The following is an 18,102-nucleotide window of genomic DNA, read 5'->3' as shown; positions in this document are numbered from 1 at the left end:
CAGTTGCTAATTTGCCCATCTAGCAGTTACCGAGCAACATTGTCACTCACTAGGAGTTGTGTTTGTGTGCACCTGATGAATGTAAGTCCATATTCTCTCACTTTGGGCTGTTTTTGGTCTCCACCAACTCCAGAGGAAAATATCTGTCTCGCTAGCTGCTAAATGCTCAACTATGTTTACCAGCTAGTCGCTAACTGTGTCTATCTGCCGTTTGATGCTGAGCAGGTATAGTTATACTATACCTGCAGGTATACAGTGGGCTTTTACAGCTTTGTTGATGAAAAAAGCTGCCTGCTGCCTCCAAAAACTACAATATGAGAGCGGTGAGTTGGCTATTGGCTAAAAGACACTAAAAGACGCTAAAACACACGCTGTAGAGATGATCATTTAAAAAAAACCTAAACCACCAAAGTGCTCTTAACTGCAGGGCTGTGGTATAAAGGGCTGCAGGAAAGAATCCTAAAACTCAGAAATCAGTCAGCATTTTTGCACTTCCCGATTCCCTCGTCTTGGGGATCAACGTTACTTTTGACTGTGTTTTTGGTTAGGAGCCTGAAATAAGGTCAGTGTTTAACACAAGCTTAAGAGATTTTTACGTTTTCTTCTATGATATAACATACGTCAGTAAATACCACTCTCGAGAATTTTTAAGCTTTTACGTGACTTCAAAAACATCATCACTAGAACACTAGTCAACCTTTAAGCTTAATGGTGGTGACGTTGAAGTTATGTGACCGTGCTGTAGTTTATTTAAAGCCAAACATTAGCTTTTTACTCCTGCCGATTGTATTTACGCTTAAAAGATCCTAAAAGTGATGATCATTCTTGAATTATATCTTGCTGAACAGAAGTAAGTATCATAAATGTTTGCCACAGAGCTTAATTCTGCAATAATCGAAAATCCAAAGGAAAAATCCAAGTGTTTCTGTTATTTTGTCCACCAGTTGAACCTACACATACACACAAAAAACACCACCCTGCGTGCCTTCCCAACTCTTCTATCGTTCTGTGGCTGCAGCTGAATTCCTCGTCTATCTCGTGTGTGTATTTATAGGTGCTGACACACACAACATGTACTTTGTGTGTGTATTTTGTGTGTTTTACAGTTAAGGAATGGAAAAGGAAGGGCCGACCCCCCCCTGCAGAGTAGTAATATCCACATGGAACACTGGCAACTTCTTCACATTGTTTCCATTCAGCGGTTAAATATAAATATAAGTATACATTACGAATTATTATGATTATGTCATTAGATGTATCATTTGATATGCGGTTTCCAGTGGCGGTAGTCATACAGTATATTTTACTTCAGGAAAAGTAGCAATAACACTATGTAAAAATACTCTGTTCAAAGATCTAACATAAGTAAAACTACAAAAATATAACGTATAAGTGAAATGTAATTAAAGTATAAAAAGTAAAAGTACTTATTGGCCATAATACTCTCTGTCAGTGTTATATCATATATTATTTGAATATTATAACTGAAGAGGCATTAACACACAAACAGCATTTCAATGTTCCAGCTTGTAGTGGTGGAGCGAATATTAACTTTTTTTATGTTGTTGGATAAATTGATATTATATTAAATTCATATGTTTTGTTTGTAAAATCTTTAGAGTAATTATAACTCCAGCTGTCACATAAATGTAGTGAAGCAAAAAGTACAATACTTCCCTCTGAAATGTAGTGGAGTAGAAGTATAAAGTACAAATACCTCAAAATTGAAGTGTATTTTTCTTTTACCTCTTTCTCCCTCCTGGTTCCTGCTCTTCTTCCCTTCCTTTTGCTCTCTCAGCGTCTCTCTTTTCTCTGTTTTTCTACAGGCCCTTTGCTTCGTCCGTCTGTCCTCTGTCAGAGGGCTGTGTGTGTGTGCATGTTGGTGTGTGTGTGTGTGTCAGCAGCAAAAGAAAACCAGCCCCCCCCCGCTTAAACCTCTAAAATCCAACCATACTCACATCAGAGCCTCTTCCGTTATTCCCCACCTCCTCCAACATCCACCTCCATCTCCAAATACAGGCACTCGGCGTCGCCCTCCCCTCCAAAAATATCCCATCAGAGGAGGGCTCTTTTCGCACCCAACCCCGCCCTCACCCACCTCATCCCCCTCATGGCCCTTGGGTTTCAGGTTTTAGATTTGACTGTGTGTCTGCTTTCTTTCTTTGACTGTTAATCTCACTCATTCCTCTTCCACACCAACAAAACAGGAGAAACTCTCCCCGGGAATCTGCATGAACAGGTTTAGAGCATGTTATCTAATGTTACTCTAAAGAGGGAACACAGGTCGCGTTAGTTACTAGAGGATTACTACAGAGTTACCTAACAGTGATGGAAGGTGAGATCCTTTACTTGAGTAAAAGTACCAATACCAACAATGTAAAAATATTCCATTGCAAAAATCCTGAATTCAAAAGTTTACTGAAGTATAAAAGTATTCAAAACATACTTTTTACAAAGGTATCAAAAGTAAAAGTACTCATTCTGCCGAATTGCTGGATGTGTTTTATTGTTAAATTATACATACTGGTATTTCATAAAAAAATGTTTTCATCAATTCTAACTACTTAACCTACTGTTGGATAGTTCAATCTGTGAAAATGCGTCATAGTTAATGAGTCATATGTTTGTTATGCTCACTCTTAATGTGCAAGTGAACTGCAGCTGTCAAATATATGTAGTGCAGTAAAAAGTACAATATTTCGTTGTTGTGGAGTGGCAGTACAAAGTAGCATAAAATGCAAATAAGTACCACAAAACTGTACTAAACATATCATAATCTCAACCTATCAGAATGTGTTGGTTGATTACATTTTGTATTATCAATGTGACTCTGCAAAGTAACTTGTACCTTAAGCTATCAAATAAATGTAATTCAGTAAAAAGTAAAAACAAATATTTGTCTCTGAACTGTGCATGAGAATAATATATATATATATATATATATACTGTATGTGTCTATAGTACTTCTTTACATGAAAGATGACACTGTACCAACAGTTACATAGTAAACTACACTACATGCTTATTCAGCGTTTTCACTGACGTCAAACCAACCAGCGTCACTACGTGCTCTGTCAGCTGTACTGTGACGTAGTTCCGTCTTTCGTAACTGTTCTCATCATGTACAGATTTCCTCATTGCTCTTAATAATTTCATTCTTAATGTATGTATTGATGCCGTTTTATTATTAAATATATACGTTATTATTTCAAAAGGCTGTAACGCCTCTTCTTCGCAGCAGCGTTCACTGAGTTAAACGGAACCTCTCCGTTTTTTTCACCCTTTCTCCGTTCAGTCAGGATGAAGTAGTTTCCGGGCGACAGGGTACCAGCAGTAAACATGGCGGAGGAACTGCTGGAAGCAGTGGATAGACTCCAGTCGCGGCTCCTGGAGAATCCGGAGCCTCGAAAGGTAACGACTGAACAGCTGGAGACGGACAGATTTGGTGTGTAGCACCGACCGTCTCCCGAAATGTGACGGTTCGTCTCCGGCGGCCCTAAACGAAGCCGCGGCCACGACAGTGCTGCGAAAGTCGCAACGCTATTTTAAATGCTGCATTCGAGGGCCGCTCTCAGGACTCGTTTTTCTGACACGCTTTTACGTTAAAGACCATTCAGCTGCTTTTTGGGGGGTCGGAAATACAAATGATAGTAGTTGTGAAACTTCAGCCGTTTCCTGAAGTAATTGTGTTATTGATAAATGAATAGTTCAGTGGTTGATCAGTCCAATTAAGTTGTGACAACTGTAAAGTCAACCAACTACACAGGAATGAAAACTGTGACAGCCCATCAATCACCAAGTATAAATAGTTGGGCTGAAACCATGAATTTCATCATGTTGTTTGTACATTGAATCCAAGTTTAGAATGTTTAAAGTAATCACAAAGGTCTTAAGCAAATTGCTAGAGGTTGAAATTAAATATACCATATCAACTCTGTCAGAAAATACACTGAGTTGTTTTGGCACTAAAATATTTGGAAATGTTCTTAAATCAATTAAAATACATTAATTAACAGAAGCAGCTATCATTTGCACATCCTCTTTCCCCTAAAAATACGAATGGGACACGGCAGTCTTTGCCATTAATATCCCACATTCACGATTAGGTCAATTGTGCTCATCTTTTTCAACAATACAAACAACAATACAAACAACAAGGCAGCAGACTGTGGTAGACCTTTCCAGATCCCATCAAACACTCAAAGATATAATTCAGATTATAATATTCATTTGAATAATGTTCAATTAAAATACAATACATTAATAATTAACTGTTCCTTTGTCATTTTCAAGTTATTTTAAGGCATTTTTGTTGATTTAGCTTTGTGATCAGTAACTTTATAGTTTTCTCCTTTATTATCAATCCATATTCCCTAAAGATTTTATTTATACATTATTTAATTTGCTTCCAATATAGCTGGGAGTGACCAGAAGAAACTAAAATGTGTTCTGTGGCTTCATTATGTTTTTGCAGAAACAAAATACATTACCGTGTTGTTCACCGGATACATATTTATGTCTCACTCTTGGTGTTATAGTATACCGTAAAATGTAAGTTCTTCAGTATCCTGATACTTTGGAAGGAATCATGTCAATGCCTTGGATGTGAATCATTAGTGCTCACTTTAGAATTTCAGCATGTCCGACAGCCTGCGAAGGCACCACGGGAGACGTCACGATAATTAAGGGGTTTTAACTAGTTATAATGTACTTCTTTAACGCTATATTTTAGCTAATATGAACCCCTGTCCGCTTGGTTTAATAACCTCGCATAGACACTCTATCTGTCATTCAAATAATAACATTAACCACAACGTAATTTCTCTTATAACGACACTCGGGGCCAGAGTAGCCGTTAGCCATCAAGCTAACTAACGCTAGTGCGGAAAGTGATGACAGTAAACGTTACACCGACTCCAGGCCTGTAATGATAAAATGATTTATCTAATGTCGGGTCTGCAGCTGCACATCACTGCATTGGGATCTGCTCTTAAAATGTTAAAAACTAAAAGCGGATAAAAGATAATTAACAATGTCCTGATCCTTCTTTGTTTACTTTCACTGCTCAACCTCCCAACACAAAGCAGTAGTGCTCTGTGTGATAGGTTTGGTAAACAGAAGATTTAATCCGGTTTAGAGAAGTAAATCTTTTCTTAAAAATTGGCAAAATCACAGCTGGGTGATTTTTTTTTTTTTTGTTGATTTTTTTACTACAGCCCGGCCCCGTTAGGCCACGTTATCATTCAGTCTCCACCATGACGCAGGGCTGGTGAATGCTGCTGTTTCATGTCACTGTAAATGAAAAGGTCAAGAAGAGCTCCTCAAACACCAGGCTTGAAGCAGGTGTCCCTTCTCTGTGAGTTAATTCATAAGACAATAATGTGAACAAAGGTAGTCCACGTGTGAGAATGTGTTCATGTAAATCATCCTGAAGGGACTCCAGTGGTTGAAATTGAAACCTGTGAACGCACCGCTCGTGCGTGCACACAGTAATGTTACTGTGCTTTAGAATTAAGTAATACACTAACAGTCATCATGAAGATGAAGATCATTAGTAATGAAACCCAGTGTGTCATGCTACAGCTACAGGTGTACTAAGTTATGACACATCCATCCCATCTCGATTATGATGATGATGATTATTTATTTATTCTAATCACAAACACTGCTGGTTCACCTCCCCTGCTGTCTCCAAATAGGAGAAGACCTATAGATCTAATCCTCTCTTACTTTAACTTTACATCACCATATTGATATATTTTATATTATAGTAGTTTGTTATTTAATTTACTTAAAATTGCAATTCAAACATATGATATAACTTTAATAATATTTCATATCCTATACAATTCTGTCAGCACATATTTGATATTATATTTAAAGTACATTTTCTATTGACATTGATATAATGACTTGGTGGCTCTCTCCGTCACTTTCGACCACATCTGCTCCAATTTAGTGGATGGAGTCTGCTCCATCGCCATGGTGATGGCCCAGTTGTCGCCACGTGACCCGTGGCGTTGAACTTCGGCTGTGTGATAACAGGTGGTCGTCCATGACAACTGAGCCGACTCCATCCTCCGACCTGTAAACTCTGGAACAACAATTCTTTAAGATTTAGATATAACACTTTTTTTTTTACAGTGTTTTATGGATACAAGAACGAGACACTTTTTAGAGAACTTGTGGAAATTAGCTTCACAAATACCTTTTTAATAGAGTATTTGAGGTTCAGTTAAGATCGGCTGAGATAAATCTATATGGGTTAAACAGTGCTGTAATGTTCGGGCAGATCAGTTGGGTCTCCTGATGTTACGTTCCCTGCGTTGGGGTAACGTCAGACTCTGACGTTTTATTCTTATTTTTCACGTACAGTGTACACAGACATTTTCAGAGAAGAAAAAAAGTATTGTTAAAAATATGTATGAACACTTAAAGTGAAAGTATCGATACTAAAAATGTGTTGACTTTAACACCAGAGTCGTCCTCTAAATAATTCAAATGCTCTCTTGTTTTCCAGCTCCTGAAGACTTTGAAAAGACTGGGGGAGCTTCCCATGACTGTGACCATACTGGTGGTAAGGGTCCTCTTGATTTCCACACTACAATGTCTGCCAATAAAACAGACAGGACCAGTAGATAACCATGTTTTGGGAAGAGCTCTTCAGCAAGGCATTTAATCCAGACAGTCGTAGTTGCAAGAATTGGAGCTTTGCTGGGAACAAAAATGCTTTGCTTCCCGGGCAGAATTTTGATTGTGATTTTGTGGGAATTATGAGGGCGGCCTCGACATGTTTCTGACCAATCGGTCACTCGGCTGAAGCTGCCAAATAACAGCTGTAAAAGTGAAAACAGACAAGATGTAAGAGGATGTCAGACCAATGTGGTATCTAAAAATATAAATATAAACTATAAAGATTCCATCAAGCTTGCCTCGTGTTGTTGAATTAGATCCGACTTTGTTTTGCTCTCTTGTAGGAAACCGGTGTGGGGAAGACTGTCAATTCTTTTAGGAAGCATCAGCTGGCTGGAGAGATGGCGAAAGGCCTCGTGGCCAAATGGAAGAAACTGGTTCCTCAGTCAGACAGGTATATTGTGCATACCTGAGCCTCGACACACGCAAACAGCAGTAAGGAGTGGAGATGTCCCTGTGTTAGCTCTAATGTCCCCGTATACTGTAAGTTTCTAATCCTGCAGTGAGCATGTGCGATGGAGATGCAACATCTATATCTGTCACAGGGGTCTTAAACTCAATCAGTGACGTCTTCAACACACAACGGGGGATACATTTGAGTCCATTTTTAATAAATAAACTGATGCAGAGTTATATTGTGGCACATGTTTAGTAGAACAACGCTGCTGAGACCTAACGAGAGGCAGGATACAAAAAGTTTTTTCTTCGTGCTTCCTTTCCTGTTAAATGTCTCGACGCCGCCCGTCTTGCAGTTTATCTTTCGAGGCCTTCGAGGTTCCCCAACTCCCAGGTTAGGAACCATTGTTCTAGATGAAATAAATACGAGCTCCGGAGTACAGGGAGGAACTTGTGACGCGCAGAGGACCAATTGCGCAAATTCCTTCAATCTCGTTTGTTGTATTTCACATCATTTAACATCAGTTCTGCTTAAATGGAAACGTCATCCAACTGTTTCACAGCGGTTACTGTCCACTGTTTGGGATAAAGCGGTTATTCTGAAGAGCTTTCCTTTTCAGACTGTTCATGAATTATTGCTCTGTTAACCTGTAAGAGGTGTATAAATGTTGTTGGGTCGTTAAACTCCCTAAAACTTCATGTCATTTATTGCATGTTTTGCATGTCAAACTCTAATCTTAAAAGTAACTGGTGTTTTCACCACTTCCCATCTTTCTACCTCAGACCCTCCAACGTCAAAGAGGCACCACGGTCACACACGCACTCTCGAGGCCCAGAGGCGGGTGGTGGTGGTGGTGGTGGTGGTGGTGGTGGTGGTGGTGGTGGAGGAGGAGTCCACAGACGCAACCGGGAGCCCTCCCCTGAGGAAGAGCCCTCCTACATGGAAGAGGAAGAGGAGGAGGAGGAGGAAGTAGAAGTAGAGAGAGGCTATCACACGAACTACTCGCCCTCACCTCCTCAACACGAGCACTACAGCCCCCCGCAGCGAGGAGGCTACCAGTCGGACGAGTATGAGAGCCCCGAGCCTGAACCCGAGCCTGAACCCGAGCCTGAACCTAGTCCTGAACCTAGTCCTCCTCCTCCTCTTCGCAAAGAGGTCCGCCCTGCCAAACCCAACAAAGAACCCAACAAAAACCACCACCACGGCGAAAGAAACCGGGACAGAGACGAGGAGCGGCGGCAACGCCACGCACAGACGAGTAGCACTCGAGGAGGAGACGGCGAAGGGAAGAACCGCAGCGCAGACAGAGAGAGTCCAGTAACAAAGTCTGCAAAGCACAGCAGGAAGTCCACCACGCATGAGAGTAAGAGGGAGGAGAAGAAGAAAGGAGGAGACGACGGTGAGTGTGTTGGATGGAAGCGGTTCACTGTGACACCAGAGAGAGCTGGGTGACATCGAGAGTCATTTTAGTTTGTCCTCTGCATGGACGGATTATGAGGCAATTTAGGGAAACCGTCTGAGCATCATATCGCTTTAATAAAGAGCTGGAACAAGATGAAAAATATATATATACAATACTGTCAGACAGCGTGGAATAAGATTATTGATTCTTAAGAGGAAACAAAAAATGGAAAATGGGAACAAAGTTTTCAAAGAAAAAACTGCCTTCTCTTTAATCTTTCACTCAACAAAAAACTTTAAGAAATTGATGATAATACCACAGCCAACAACATAAAGAGAGGATTTCGTCCCATGTAGATTAGGCACTTGCTCATGTTTGGAAAGCAAAGATCAATCGGTTATCAATGAACACTTTGCACTTGTTTTGACGCTCCAGAGCAGGAATTGTAGCTGACAATACAATTGCATTTCATTAAACCTTTTATTCATTGTCTAAGTCAAGATAATGCAAATGTTTCTTTTTTATTGGATGATTGTTTGTTCAGCTCTGAACACCAGAAACCGTGTTTCAGAGACAGAGCGACATCCTGTACCGGCTAATTGAGATACAATCTGCTGACAGGAAAGGAGAAACTTATCATTTATGCAACAATTCCCCAAACAGCGGCGAGTGATTGCTCTGTCCTTACAAAGCTGGACACATAAACATGAGATGTTTGGCTATTGTGTATTGATATAACACATCACAGACGGTTTATGTGTGTGTGTGTCGGTTGATGTAAAGCTGAAAACAATTACAGTAGTTTTTACCTGAAGAACAAATCGGGTAAAAACAATTTTTCAAGCAAAAATGTGGTTTGTTGTTAGCTGGTTCCAGCTTCTTAAATGTGAAGAGAGGGACTTAAATGTCCTGGAAAATAATTTCAACATTTTCCTTTTGCTGAGAATGAACTACCAGGCGTACACTCTCATCTGAAAGGGCTAATTTATGTTCAGGATCATATAAATGTTAAAAATGGTAGTTTATGGACGAGTCTGTTGGTTAAGTTGTGGAAACGGTGTAACCCCCCCGTCACGTCACGGGTGTGATTAGCCTTGTTACAGACTCCTTAATGTTACTAGTAAATGGGCAAAAGGACTGAAAAATCAAGGATAATTTATTGTGACTATGCAACGCAACGAAATTCAGTAGTAGCCCATTTGTAATACAATAAACACATAACAACCAAAACTAAATCAGTAGTACATTCCTGTAGTGCATTTTTTTGAATTTGCATCATAAGGAATGTAAACAGCAGCAAGAACTGTCATGGGAATACCCCCCACTGAAAACCTTCCCCTAGCCCAGAAGCACTATGGGCTCAATGGAAAACACTAAACCGCCTCAGAACAAGAACGGGACGATCAAAAGCTGCTCTGGTCAGATGGGGCTACAAGACTGGCCCAACCACATGTGAATGTGGAGCAGCAGACCATACTATGGAGCACTGCCTTGTCTGCCCTCTACTACCCAACCCTTGCAACTCAAAAGACCTTGCCGTGTTCAATAAAAATGTAAAGAAATGGGAAACTGTCATATAACCATCACGCTTCAGTGAAACGAAAAGAAGAAGCAGCAAGAAAAAAAGATTCTCTGGTCAGATAATATGGCCGACATCTTCACATTAAAACTTCAACATGAGGAGAAACATTCTCCATCAACTTTGACTGTGTGAGCACCAAGCATCATCATGTAAACACAGAGTCCACCTCCTCTGGACCCACCGGAGTTCTGCTGTCCGTCCGTCAGGTGCAGCTTGATCCTGGACCACGATGGATCCAGGTCCCTGTGAAGATGTGGGCTCAATAGTCACCGACCTCCCGCTGCTTTCATCCATCTTATTTTTCTGCGACAGGGCGTCAGACAGCCAGGAGCATGTTGGGTAGTGGAGTAGTAGAGGTCCTAGCTGGGTTAGCTTAGCTTCCATCTGGGCTCTCCTCCCTGGGGCCGTTCGGTGGCGTTTGGTCCGGCAGGTCTGACTGGTTGGTTGCCTCGTGGGCGGTGATGATCTCAAAGTCTGCTGCAATTAATCCAATCCCCACGCTTCCTTTTCAAATGTCGATGAATGTATCCTGCCGTGTGCCATTAGTGATAGACACGGAAAAAAACAAACAAATAACAACAAAAATGTAGTGAAATTCATGGGAGCCACCGACCTCAGCATGCACATACGCTGCCGGTAGTTAGCCCACCATGGAGTATGTTGGGATACAGACTCAGTGGCAGTTATTAAAACTTGAATACTCCACTCTTAACTTTGTTTAGGTTTGTAACGTTCGGTCTAGATTTGTCAGTAGGCAAAATTCAGACAACAATGGTTAATATGATAAATAAGGAAAAAAAAATGATTCATCAGCGGGATTCCTGTCTGTCATACCGGCTGGATCATCACTGAAAATGTACTGGAAAGGGATTTCTAGAAAAGAGCGGGAGCCCTGATGATAGTTAACTGAACATCTTTGGGTTTGGCAATTTGTAGACGTGACTTTGGGCTCTGGGAACTTGTGATGGGCTTTTTTTTTCCACCATTTTATAAACTAAACAATTATTAATGGAGAAGTTTCAGCCCTAGTTGGATGTTGCTAACCAGCTTTAGGAAAGGTTTCACCATTTCTTCAGCTTCCGGTAGTTGTAAGTCATTTTGAGGATTCCCCATGATCCCCTGCATCTTCTAACTCTTCCGTTTGCCTCTGTGTTTCCAGGGCGACCGCGGGCGCCCAAGGACTCTCCGCCCAAGGTGGAGGAGGGAGACGACTTTGAGAGTCCCACCATGTCCTTTGAGTCTTTCCTCACATATGACGCCCCGACTCCCGTCAAGAAGAAGAAGAAGCAGCCGCCATCGTCCTCGTCACACAGTCGGCCGCCTCACTCCTCCTCCTCCACGGCGTCCTCCCATCGTTCACGCACACCTCCGCCGGCCCCCTCCTCTTCCTCCAAAGGGAGTAAGGCCAACGGCACTCAGAGTACCAAGAGGCCACATTCAGGCTCCAGTTCGGCAACAGCGGAAAAACGCAAGCGGGTAAGAACAGCAGCAGAGATGTTTTACATTTGCTTTGCTTTTTTTCCAGTAGAATAGAAGTAGGGCTGCAACTAATAATTATTTTCATTATCGATTAATCTGACGTTTATTTTCTCTATTATTGGATTTATGGTTTTGTCTATAAAATGTCAGCCCAAGGTGAGGCCAGATTGCTTGTTTTATTCGACCAACATTGCAAACCTCAAATATGATCAGTTTGATTTTATTGAAGAAGTTGCAACCAGAGAATGTTATTTGCATGTTTGCAGGAGAAATTACTAAAAAGATGAATCGATTATCAAAATTGTTGCTGATTTATTTTCTGTCAATCGCCTGTTCAATTAATGGACTAATTGTTGCAGCTCTAAATTTAAGGCCGCCGTGTTTGAATGGTGAGACTTTATTACCACCTGTATTTTTCTCCACAATGCAAACCTGTGCTTTTATTTTGTAGAATTGTGATATTGTTTCCTCGCAGCAGTAGTTATAGTTCATAGAAGAGAATTGACCTCCAGGTTTCAAAGATTATAACAAGTTTAGAGACTGGAGTATCACGAAAGCTCTCTTCTTGCCATTTAAAACGCTCATAATGAAATGATTTGTTACTGGAAACGGTAGCTTCTTATCTAACACACAGATATGAGAGTGGTAGTTCTGATCTAACCGTCGGGAAGAAACCGTTAAGCATATTTCCCAAAACCATTTCTTGAACTTATTGTGTCGTTCGTCTGCTCATCTATTGTATTTGAAACCTTTAGTTTGAAAAGCTGTTATCAGATCCTGCCTGTCGGCGTTAACGTGATGTTGTTTGCAGGTGGTTGAGGTCATTGCGTCTCTTCCGGAAATCCCTCTGCCAGCGATCCAACCCAATTACAGACCTCTGCCCTCCATCGACGTCACACCGCTGTCCCCTCAGAGACGGAAAGGTAACACCCCCCCCCCCCCGCCTGTGCTGTTTATGAAACAGCACAGGCTTTTCTTTTGAAAAATGACAGCCATCAAAAGGACATTTTGTAGCTCCAAGAACTCATAGTAGGTTCAACATAATCCTCATGTTATGTATTTCTAATATTTGATAGAGATCACAGGTTTCCCGCTGACAAAGCTTTCGTCGTGTACAAACTTCTTTAGAGGTATGACTAAGGTGCAGTGCTTTGCGACTATGTAACCGGGTTGGGGTCGGCTTTCTCCAGTCACCTGATTTCTTAAATGTCATGTAAACAAGAAGTCTGGTTTGTGTAATGGGGGATTAGAGGAACCCAATTTCTCCAGCTAGATCCCTCCAGGAGAGGGCTGATTTCATGGCCATGTATACGGGAAACAGGGTTTCTAATCGGCTTTTTACATTTCCACATATGCAGGACAAAGACTTCGGACAGAGAAAGTATTCCCGTGTTCAAAATGATGCCATTCAAAGTTCGACTGAAACTTAAACTAACAAAATAGCCTCTAGAAGTCTATGTGAGTTAGGGTTTTTCTGCTGACGTTTGATTGTTCGTTAAAATCCGACACAGAAGCAGATTTTTCACTGTGTCTGACTCTGACTTTCTGCCGTATTGGAGTTTTTTAAAGTTACTGCTAATGTAAAACCCAACCGCTGCTGCTGCTTCACATAAAACTTTTCCGCTGGCGAAGCGGCGGGATGCTTTTTTTGTTCTAAGAAATGCAGCGTGTTTGTCCATGTGTTAGCGGAGCTTCGTTAGTGGTGCTATCCTTCAATAAAAACAGGTCTACCCAACCAGATACCGACAAATTCTGCACTCTTTGGTCAACGGATCAGTTTTGATATTGCAGGCAGCAACAGTACAAACAGAGATCTCTATAAATACACATTAAATAAGCGAGCCTGACCTCCTCTGTTTATATGCAGATTTACTGTAACCAGGTCCATAAAGTGGATGTTAATGCGTTCAACCAGGTTTCTCTGCTGGAATCTTGTGTCTATATTAATGTACTGAGGGAGGTGAGCCCATGTGTAAATGTTGGCTGTTGTTTTTAGTTTTTTTCCTGCAAGTTGACCAATTGCTTCGGCCATTTCAGTGCTGAAAGTGACTGTGAACACATAACTGTAACCGTGCAGCTGTGAACCTCAGAGGCCTGGGGGCTTCTGTTCCACTCAGGATTTGGGTGTCAAATACCAAACTGTTTCTTTGACATGTTCAAACAACTGCATTTTTTTTCTCCTTTTTCTTTCTTCTTTCTTGTCAGCGTATCTGTAAAAGTTCGTCCTGCCCTGCTCCGTGTCGCCCTGACTGACTGACACGCTCCCTTTCTTTGCTTTCAGTTCCCGTCTGCAACGACGAGGAGGATACCGGTTTCACGGGGAAGCGGTTCAACTCCAAGATGGTGGTCTACTCAGGATCAAAGACCGCCTACTTGCCCAAGATGATGACTCTGTACGAGCAGTGCATCCGTGTGCTGCAGAACAACATTGACTGTGAGTGGAGCAATCAATATTTGCCCAAATCAAATATTTTAACCCCAAAACATGACATTAATATGGCACATGAGTACAAATGATTTTACGATGTATTTAATGCTACTACAGTAATGGAGGTGCCAGAGGGGTGGGGCTCACCACAAAGCATACAAGATAAACAGTCACAGTCCCTGGACAAAATGTTGGAGAGTCAACATGTACTACTCCGCAAACACCTCCAACCCCACCCTGTTATCTTAAGGTGGCTTAAACAAACTGTGCTCTTTCAGCCATCGCCGAGGTCGGAGGGGTGCCGTTCGAGATCCTGGAGCCGGTGCTGGAGCGGTGCACACCAGAGCAGCTGTACCGCATCGAGCAGAGCAACCAGGTGACGCTCACATTCTTATTTCTCTCTGTGCCTGTGAGGACCCTCATCAGCATAACACAGTGTTCTGTTCGTCTGTGGGCGGTCGAGACACAACAGTAGAGGGAGCTTAGAATTGACTTCAGGGTGGGCACGATAACAAATAAACAATTTAAACTAGTGATGTATACAAATATAACCAGACTTAATCAAAGAAACCAAATTACACAACTTACCTCCACTGTGGCTCAGTGGTAGAGCAGGTCGTTCTTCAATCAGAGGACCGGCGGTTTGATCCCTGGCTCCGCTAGTCCATGTCGATGTGTCCTTGGCTAATGCCAAATTGCTGAATGTTGTGTGAATGTTAGTTAGAGTCCTGATGGGCAGGTGGCACCTTGCATGGTAGCTCCTGCCATCAGTGTATGAATGGTTGAATGACATGTAGTGTGAAAGCACTTTGAGTGGTCAGAAGACTAGAAAAGCGCTATACTTTACTAAAATTGACAAGAAGAGAGGAAGAAAGTGCAGAATAACGAGGACAGTATGTAGGAACACTGATGGTGCTCCTTGTTGATTTCGCTCATCTCTTCTTTCAGTGGTTTACGGAGGAATCTGACGAGCTGTGGATGCGCCATTGTCAGCGGGACTTCAAGCGCGAGACGCCTCAGGAGTACGAGTCGTGGAGGGAGATGTACCTGAGGCTGCACGACGAGCGCGAGGAGCGACTGAGGATGCTCACCCAGAACATCTCCTCCGCCCACGCCAACAAGCCAAAAGGTAGGAGAGGCATCGTGTAACTATCGGTTTCTCATTAATGAGCACAGAGAAGGTGACGAGAGATGGACATTCATTTCTGCAGAAAAGTCACAGATTTGAGGTTTATGCATCAAGGCGTTTTGAGCGTTGGCGTTTTTAGTTTGAGCGTTGCGTTTGTCCTGACAGGGCGCCAGGTCAAGATGGCGTTTGTGAATTCTGTCGCCAAGCCGCCGCGCGACGTCCGCCGCCGACAGGAGAAGTTCGGCACCATCAGTGGCTCGTCAGCCAGCTCCACCGCAGCTGCAGCTCCCATCAAGTCAGTATCACATCCAGCACATTGACATACTTGACATCGAGGGTTTAGGACTTGAGTTTGGTGTTGAAGTGGAAATGTTGAGATGGAATAAAGATGGAAAATAAAGATGAATACGTTTTATTTATGTGTGCACAGGGTTTATCCAGGAGTGTACTTACAGTCCCGTCAGGGGAGTTAATTTCTCTTTTTTGCTTTAGACTACAGTTATAGACTTTTTTTTTCTCTCCCTGTGTCCTTCAGAATACGACCAGCTACCACAGACTACTCTGGTGAATTGAGTCGCTCCTTTTCCTCCCAACTCGACCCTTCTCCCGGCTCGTCTCGCTCCTCCGCACCAGGTGGTGGTGGTGGAGCAGCGGCAGCAGGAGGAGGAGGAGGAGGAGGACCTGCCGCCCGCGACAAACCACTGGTCAAAAGTAAGTGTGTGTGTGTGTGTGTGTGTGTGTGTGTGTGTGTGTGTGTGTGTGTGCGATCAGAAAGAGAACCACAATTATGTTTGAGGTTGGGTTTTTTTTAATCTCAAACAAACCATTTGTTCCTTCTCGCAGAAATCGCCCCCATGATGGCCAAAACTATCAAAGCTTTCAAGAACAGATTCTCCCGCCGATAGTGTGAAAGAGACTGAATGTATTTTATGGATTCCAACTGCGTTTTTAATTTAAGTTTTTAGCTAATTTTACTGGAGACCCCATCATCCCTGCACACACACACCATCAACTTTACCACCAAACATATCGTATGAACTTTTCAGTATTGGTGGGAAAATGGTTGATTTTTTTTTTTTAAACAAGTTTTATTTAAGTGGCTGCATCTGTTTTGTTTTTTTTTTGGGGGGGGGGGTTTTTTTTTTTGGGGGGGGGGGGGCTTTTAATAAGTATTTAAATCATAAATGACGGTCACTGGGTGTGACATCTGTGTTAAGAAAATTAACATTTTACAAGACGCAAAGGACACACACACACACACCTGCAAACACACAGTCTGTTACTTTCTCTTGTTTTATAGCAGACATTTTAAAAGGAAAAGGTCGACCCTCTTTTTTTTTTGCTTACTTACAGAGAGTTAGACACCGTCACCTCTGTTCGCTAAATATGAAGCTGGACCCAAGAGAGCTTAGCATAGCATAAAGACAGCTAGCCTGGATCTGGCCAAAGGTAACCTCTAAAGCTCATTAATATGTTCTATCTTGTTTTCTTAAACAGTACAAAAACGATGTTACATAGTGTGTAAAAACAACAATTTTGTCTTTTTATGGGGAGGGGGGGTTATGGAACAAGCTAGTTTTCAGCCAAGACCAGTTTTACACAGAAAACTACAATTTTTTTTTTGTACATATTAACTAACTTAAGACTCAACATGTTAACCAGTGAGATTTAAATGTGGTGGTTGGTGGATTTTGCTACCATGCTAGCCGTTTCCAGTTTCTATGCGATGCTATGTTATGCTAGGTTAGCCGGCTGCTTCTCTGTAGCTTCATATTTAGTCTACCGACATGAGAGTGGTGTCAATCTTCTCATCTAACTCTTGGCAAGAAAGCTAACAAGCATACCTCTTCAACTAAAATAACGAACTTTCTCTTCATCGGACAGAAAATTCTGATTCTTTTTTACATTTTTATTTTGTCACTTTTTACTGAAGAGCAACTGATACACTACATGAGAAAACCTTTACACACTTTTTCCTTTTACCATAATGGCTTGCATGGTGCACGTCAGCCGAGACATCAACTAGCTGGTTAAAGACTCTGCTTTTTTAAAAATACAAACGCACACATGCATATCTAGACATTCATTTTTTTTAATGTGTAGGGCTGAAAATGATATCGGTGAACAACACGCACACAAACTCTTTGTAGACTTATTTTAACCCTCCTGTGGCTTCAGATCATGTTTTTTCTGCTGTTGAATGTGTGTGTGTCCCCGTTTATATCTGCTTCACTGTGAGTGAACGCTAAAGAGAAAGGAAATACGACAATAAGGAAGGAAGTTAATAGGACGTGTGCAGTTTCAGTCTACAACAATGAGATGTATTTATTTTCAACACTGGGACCTGGCACCCCACAACACGGGCCCCAAATGAAGTAGATAAAAAAAAAAATTGTAATTTTATTAGATTTTAATAAATGTTATATGGTCATTTTTATTAAAATTGACTTTTTGCCCTTAAAGACTGTGTGTGAAGAAATCTTTTTTTGTGTGGCGGTGTTTTATCCAGCAAAACAAACAAATCCTTAAACATGAGAAAGGAGCATCACTTTGTGTTAACATTTTCTCTCTAAATGACGGAACAAAAAAGTCCAAAAGTATGCAGAGGAGGTTGTGAAGTAATATGGAAAAACTGTCCCTTGAGAATATTCTGTTGGCCTTAATAAAGAGGTACTGGTTTATTGTTTACATTCAATGTTCTCCTTAAATCATGTATTGTGGCATTTATTCCCTATTAAACCTAAATTTTGTGTTTTTCCTTTGTTTCAAATATCTCGTCATTAACATCCAGGATCTAAATAGACGGTAACCTTTTTAGTGGTTGTAGTTTCCATTGAAATGAATATGTCCTAATCCACATTTGCTCAATCTGAGAAATGTTAAGGTTGTAAGAGTCGGAACACTTTCTATAGAAAGTTGAAGGTAAAAGAGTCAGGTGTGTTGTATGTATGTATGTATGTATAGGTATATATATGTGTATGTATATATGTGT

General features: G+C 41.5%; 1 protein-coding gene across 3 annotated transcripts; it reads left to right on the top strand.

The window, feature by feature from the left end:
- The first annotated feature begins 3,107 nt into the window (after positions 1 to 3,107).
- eloa (elongin A) lies at positions 3,108 to 16,245 on the top strand. Of its 3 annotated transcripts, XM_031874874.1 has the most exons (13): positions 3,108 to 3,163; positions 3,296 to 3,411; positions 6,521 to 6,577; positions 6,978 to 7,087; positions 7,873 to 8,489; positions 11,234 to 11,550; positions 12,365 to 12,476; positions 13,835 to 13,987; positions 14,260 to 14,357; positions 14,930 to 15,110; positions 15,276 to 15,405; positions 15,646 to 15,821; positions 15,954 to 16,245. In XM_031874874.1, the coding sequence occupies exons 2-13, from the start codon at positions 3,340 to 3,342 to the stop codon at positions 16,013 to 16,015; spliced, it is 2,085 nt and encodes a 694-aa protein (XP_031730734.1). In that variant the 5' UTR covers positions 3,108 to 3,163; positions 3,296 to 3,339; the 3' UTR covers positions 16,016 to 16,245. The 3 variants fall into 3 exon arrangements, with proteins under 3 accessions (XP_031730734.1, XP_031730733.1, XP_031730735.1); XM_031874873.1 differs by having other exon boundaries at positions 3,116 to 3,411; XM_031874875.1 differs by lacking the exons at positions 3,108 to 3,163; positions 3,296 to 3,411 and adding an exon at positions 3,438 to 5,356.
- Positions 16,246 to 18,102: the final 1,857 nt, after the last annotated feature.

Source organism: Anarrhichthys ocellatus, unplaced genomic scaffold, assembly GCF_004355925.1.
Source record: "Anarrhichthys ocellatus isolate YVR2014 unplaced genomic scaffold, GSC_Weel_1.0 scaffold84, whole genome shotgun sequence".
In the NCBI taxonomy this organism is placed as follows: Eukaryota; Metazoa; Chordata; class Actinopteri; order Perciformes; family Anarhichadidae; genus Anarrhichthys; species Anarrhichthys ocellatus.
This window is presented reverse-complemented; position numbering and strand designations above follow the sequence as displayed.

Coding starts and splice junctions, on each gene's coding strand:
- eloa (XM_031874874.1), top strand. CDS start 3,340: ATGGCGGAGGAACTGCTGGAAGCAGTGGATAGACTCCAGTCGCGGCTC. Junction 11,551..12,364: donor CAGCGGAAAAACGCAAGCGG/GTAAGAACAGCA, acceptor TGTTGTTTGCAG/GTGGTTGAGGTCATTGCGTC. Junction 15,406..15,645: donor GCAGCTGCAGCTCCCATCAA/GTCAGTATCACA, acceptor TGTGTCCTTCAG/AATACGACCAGCTACCACAG.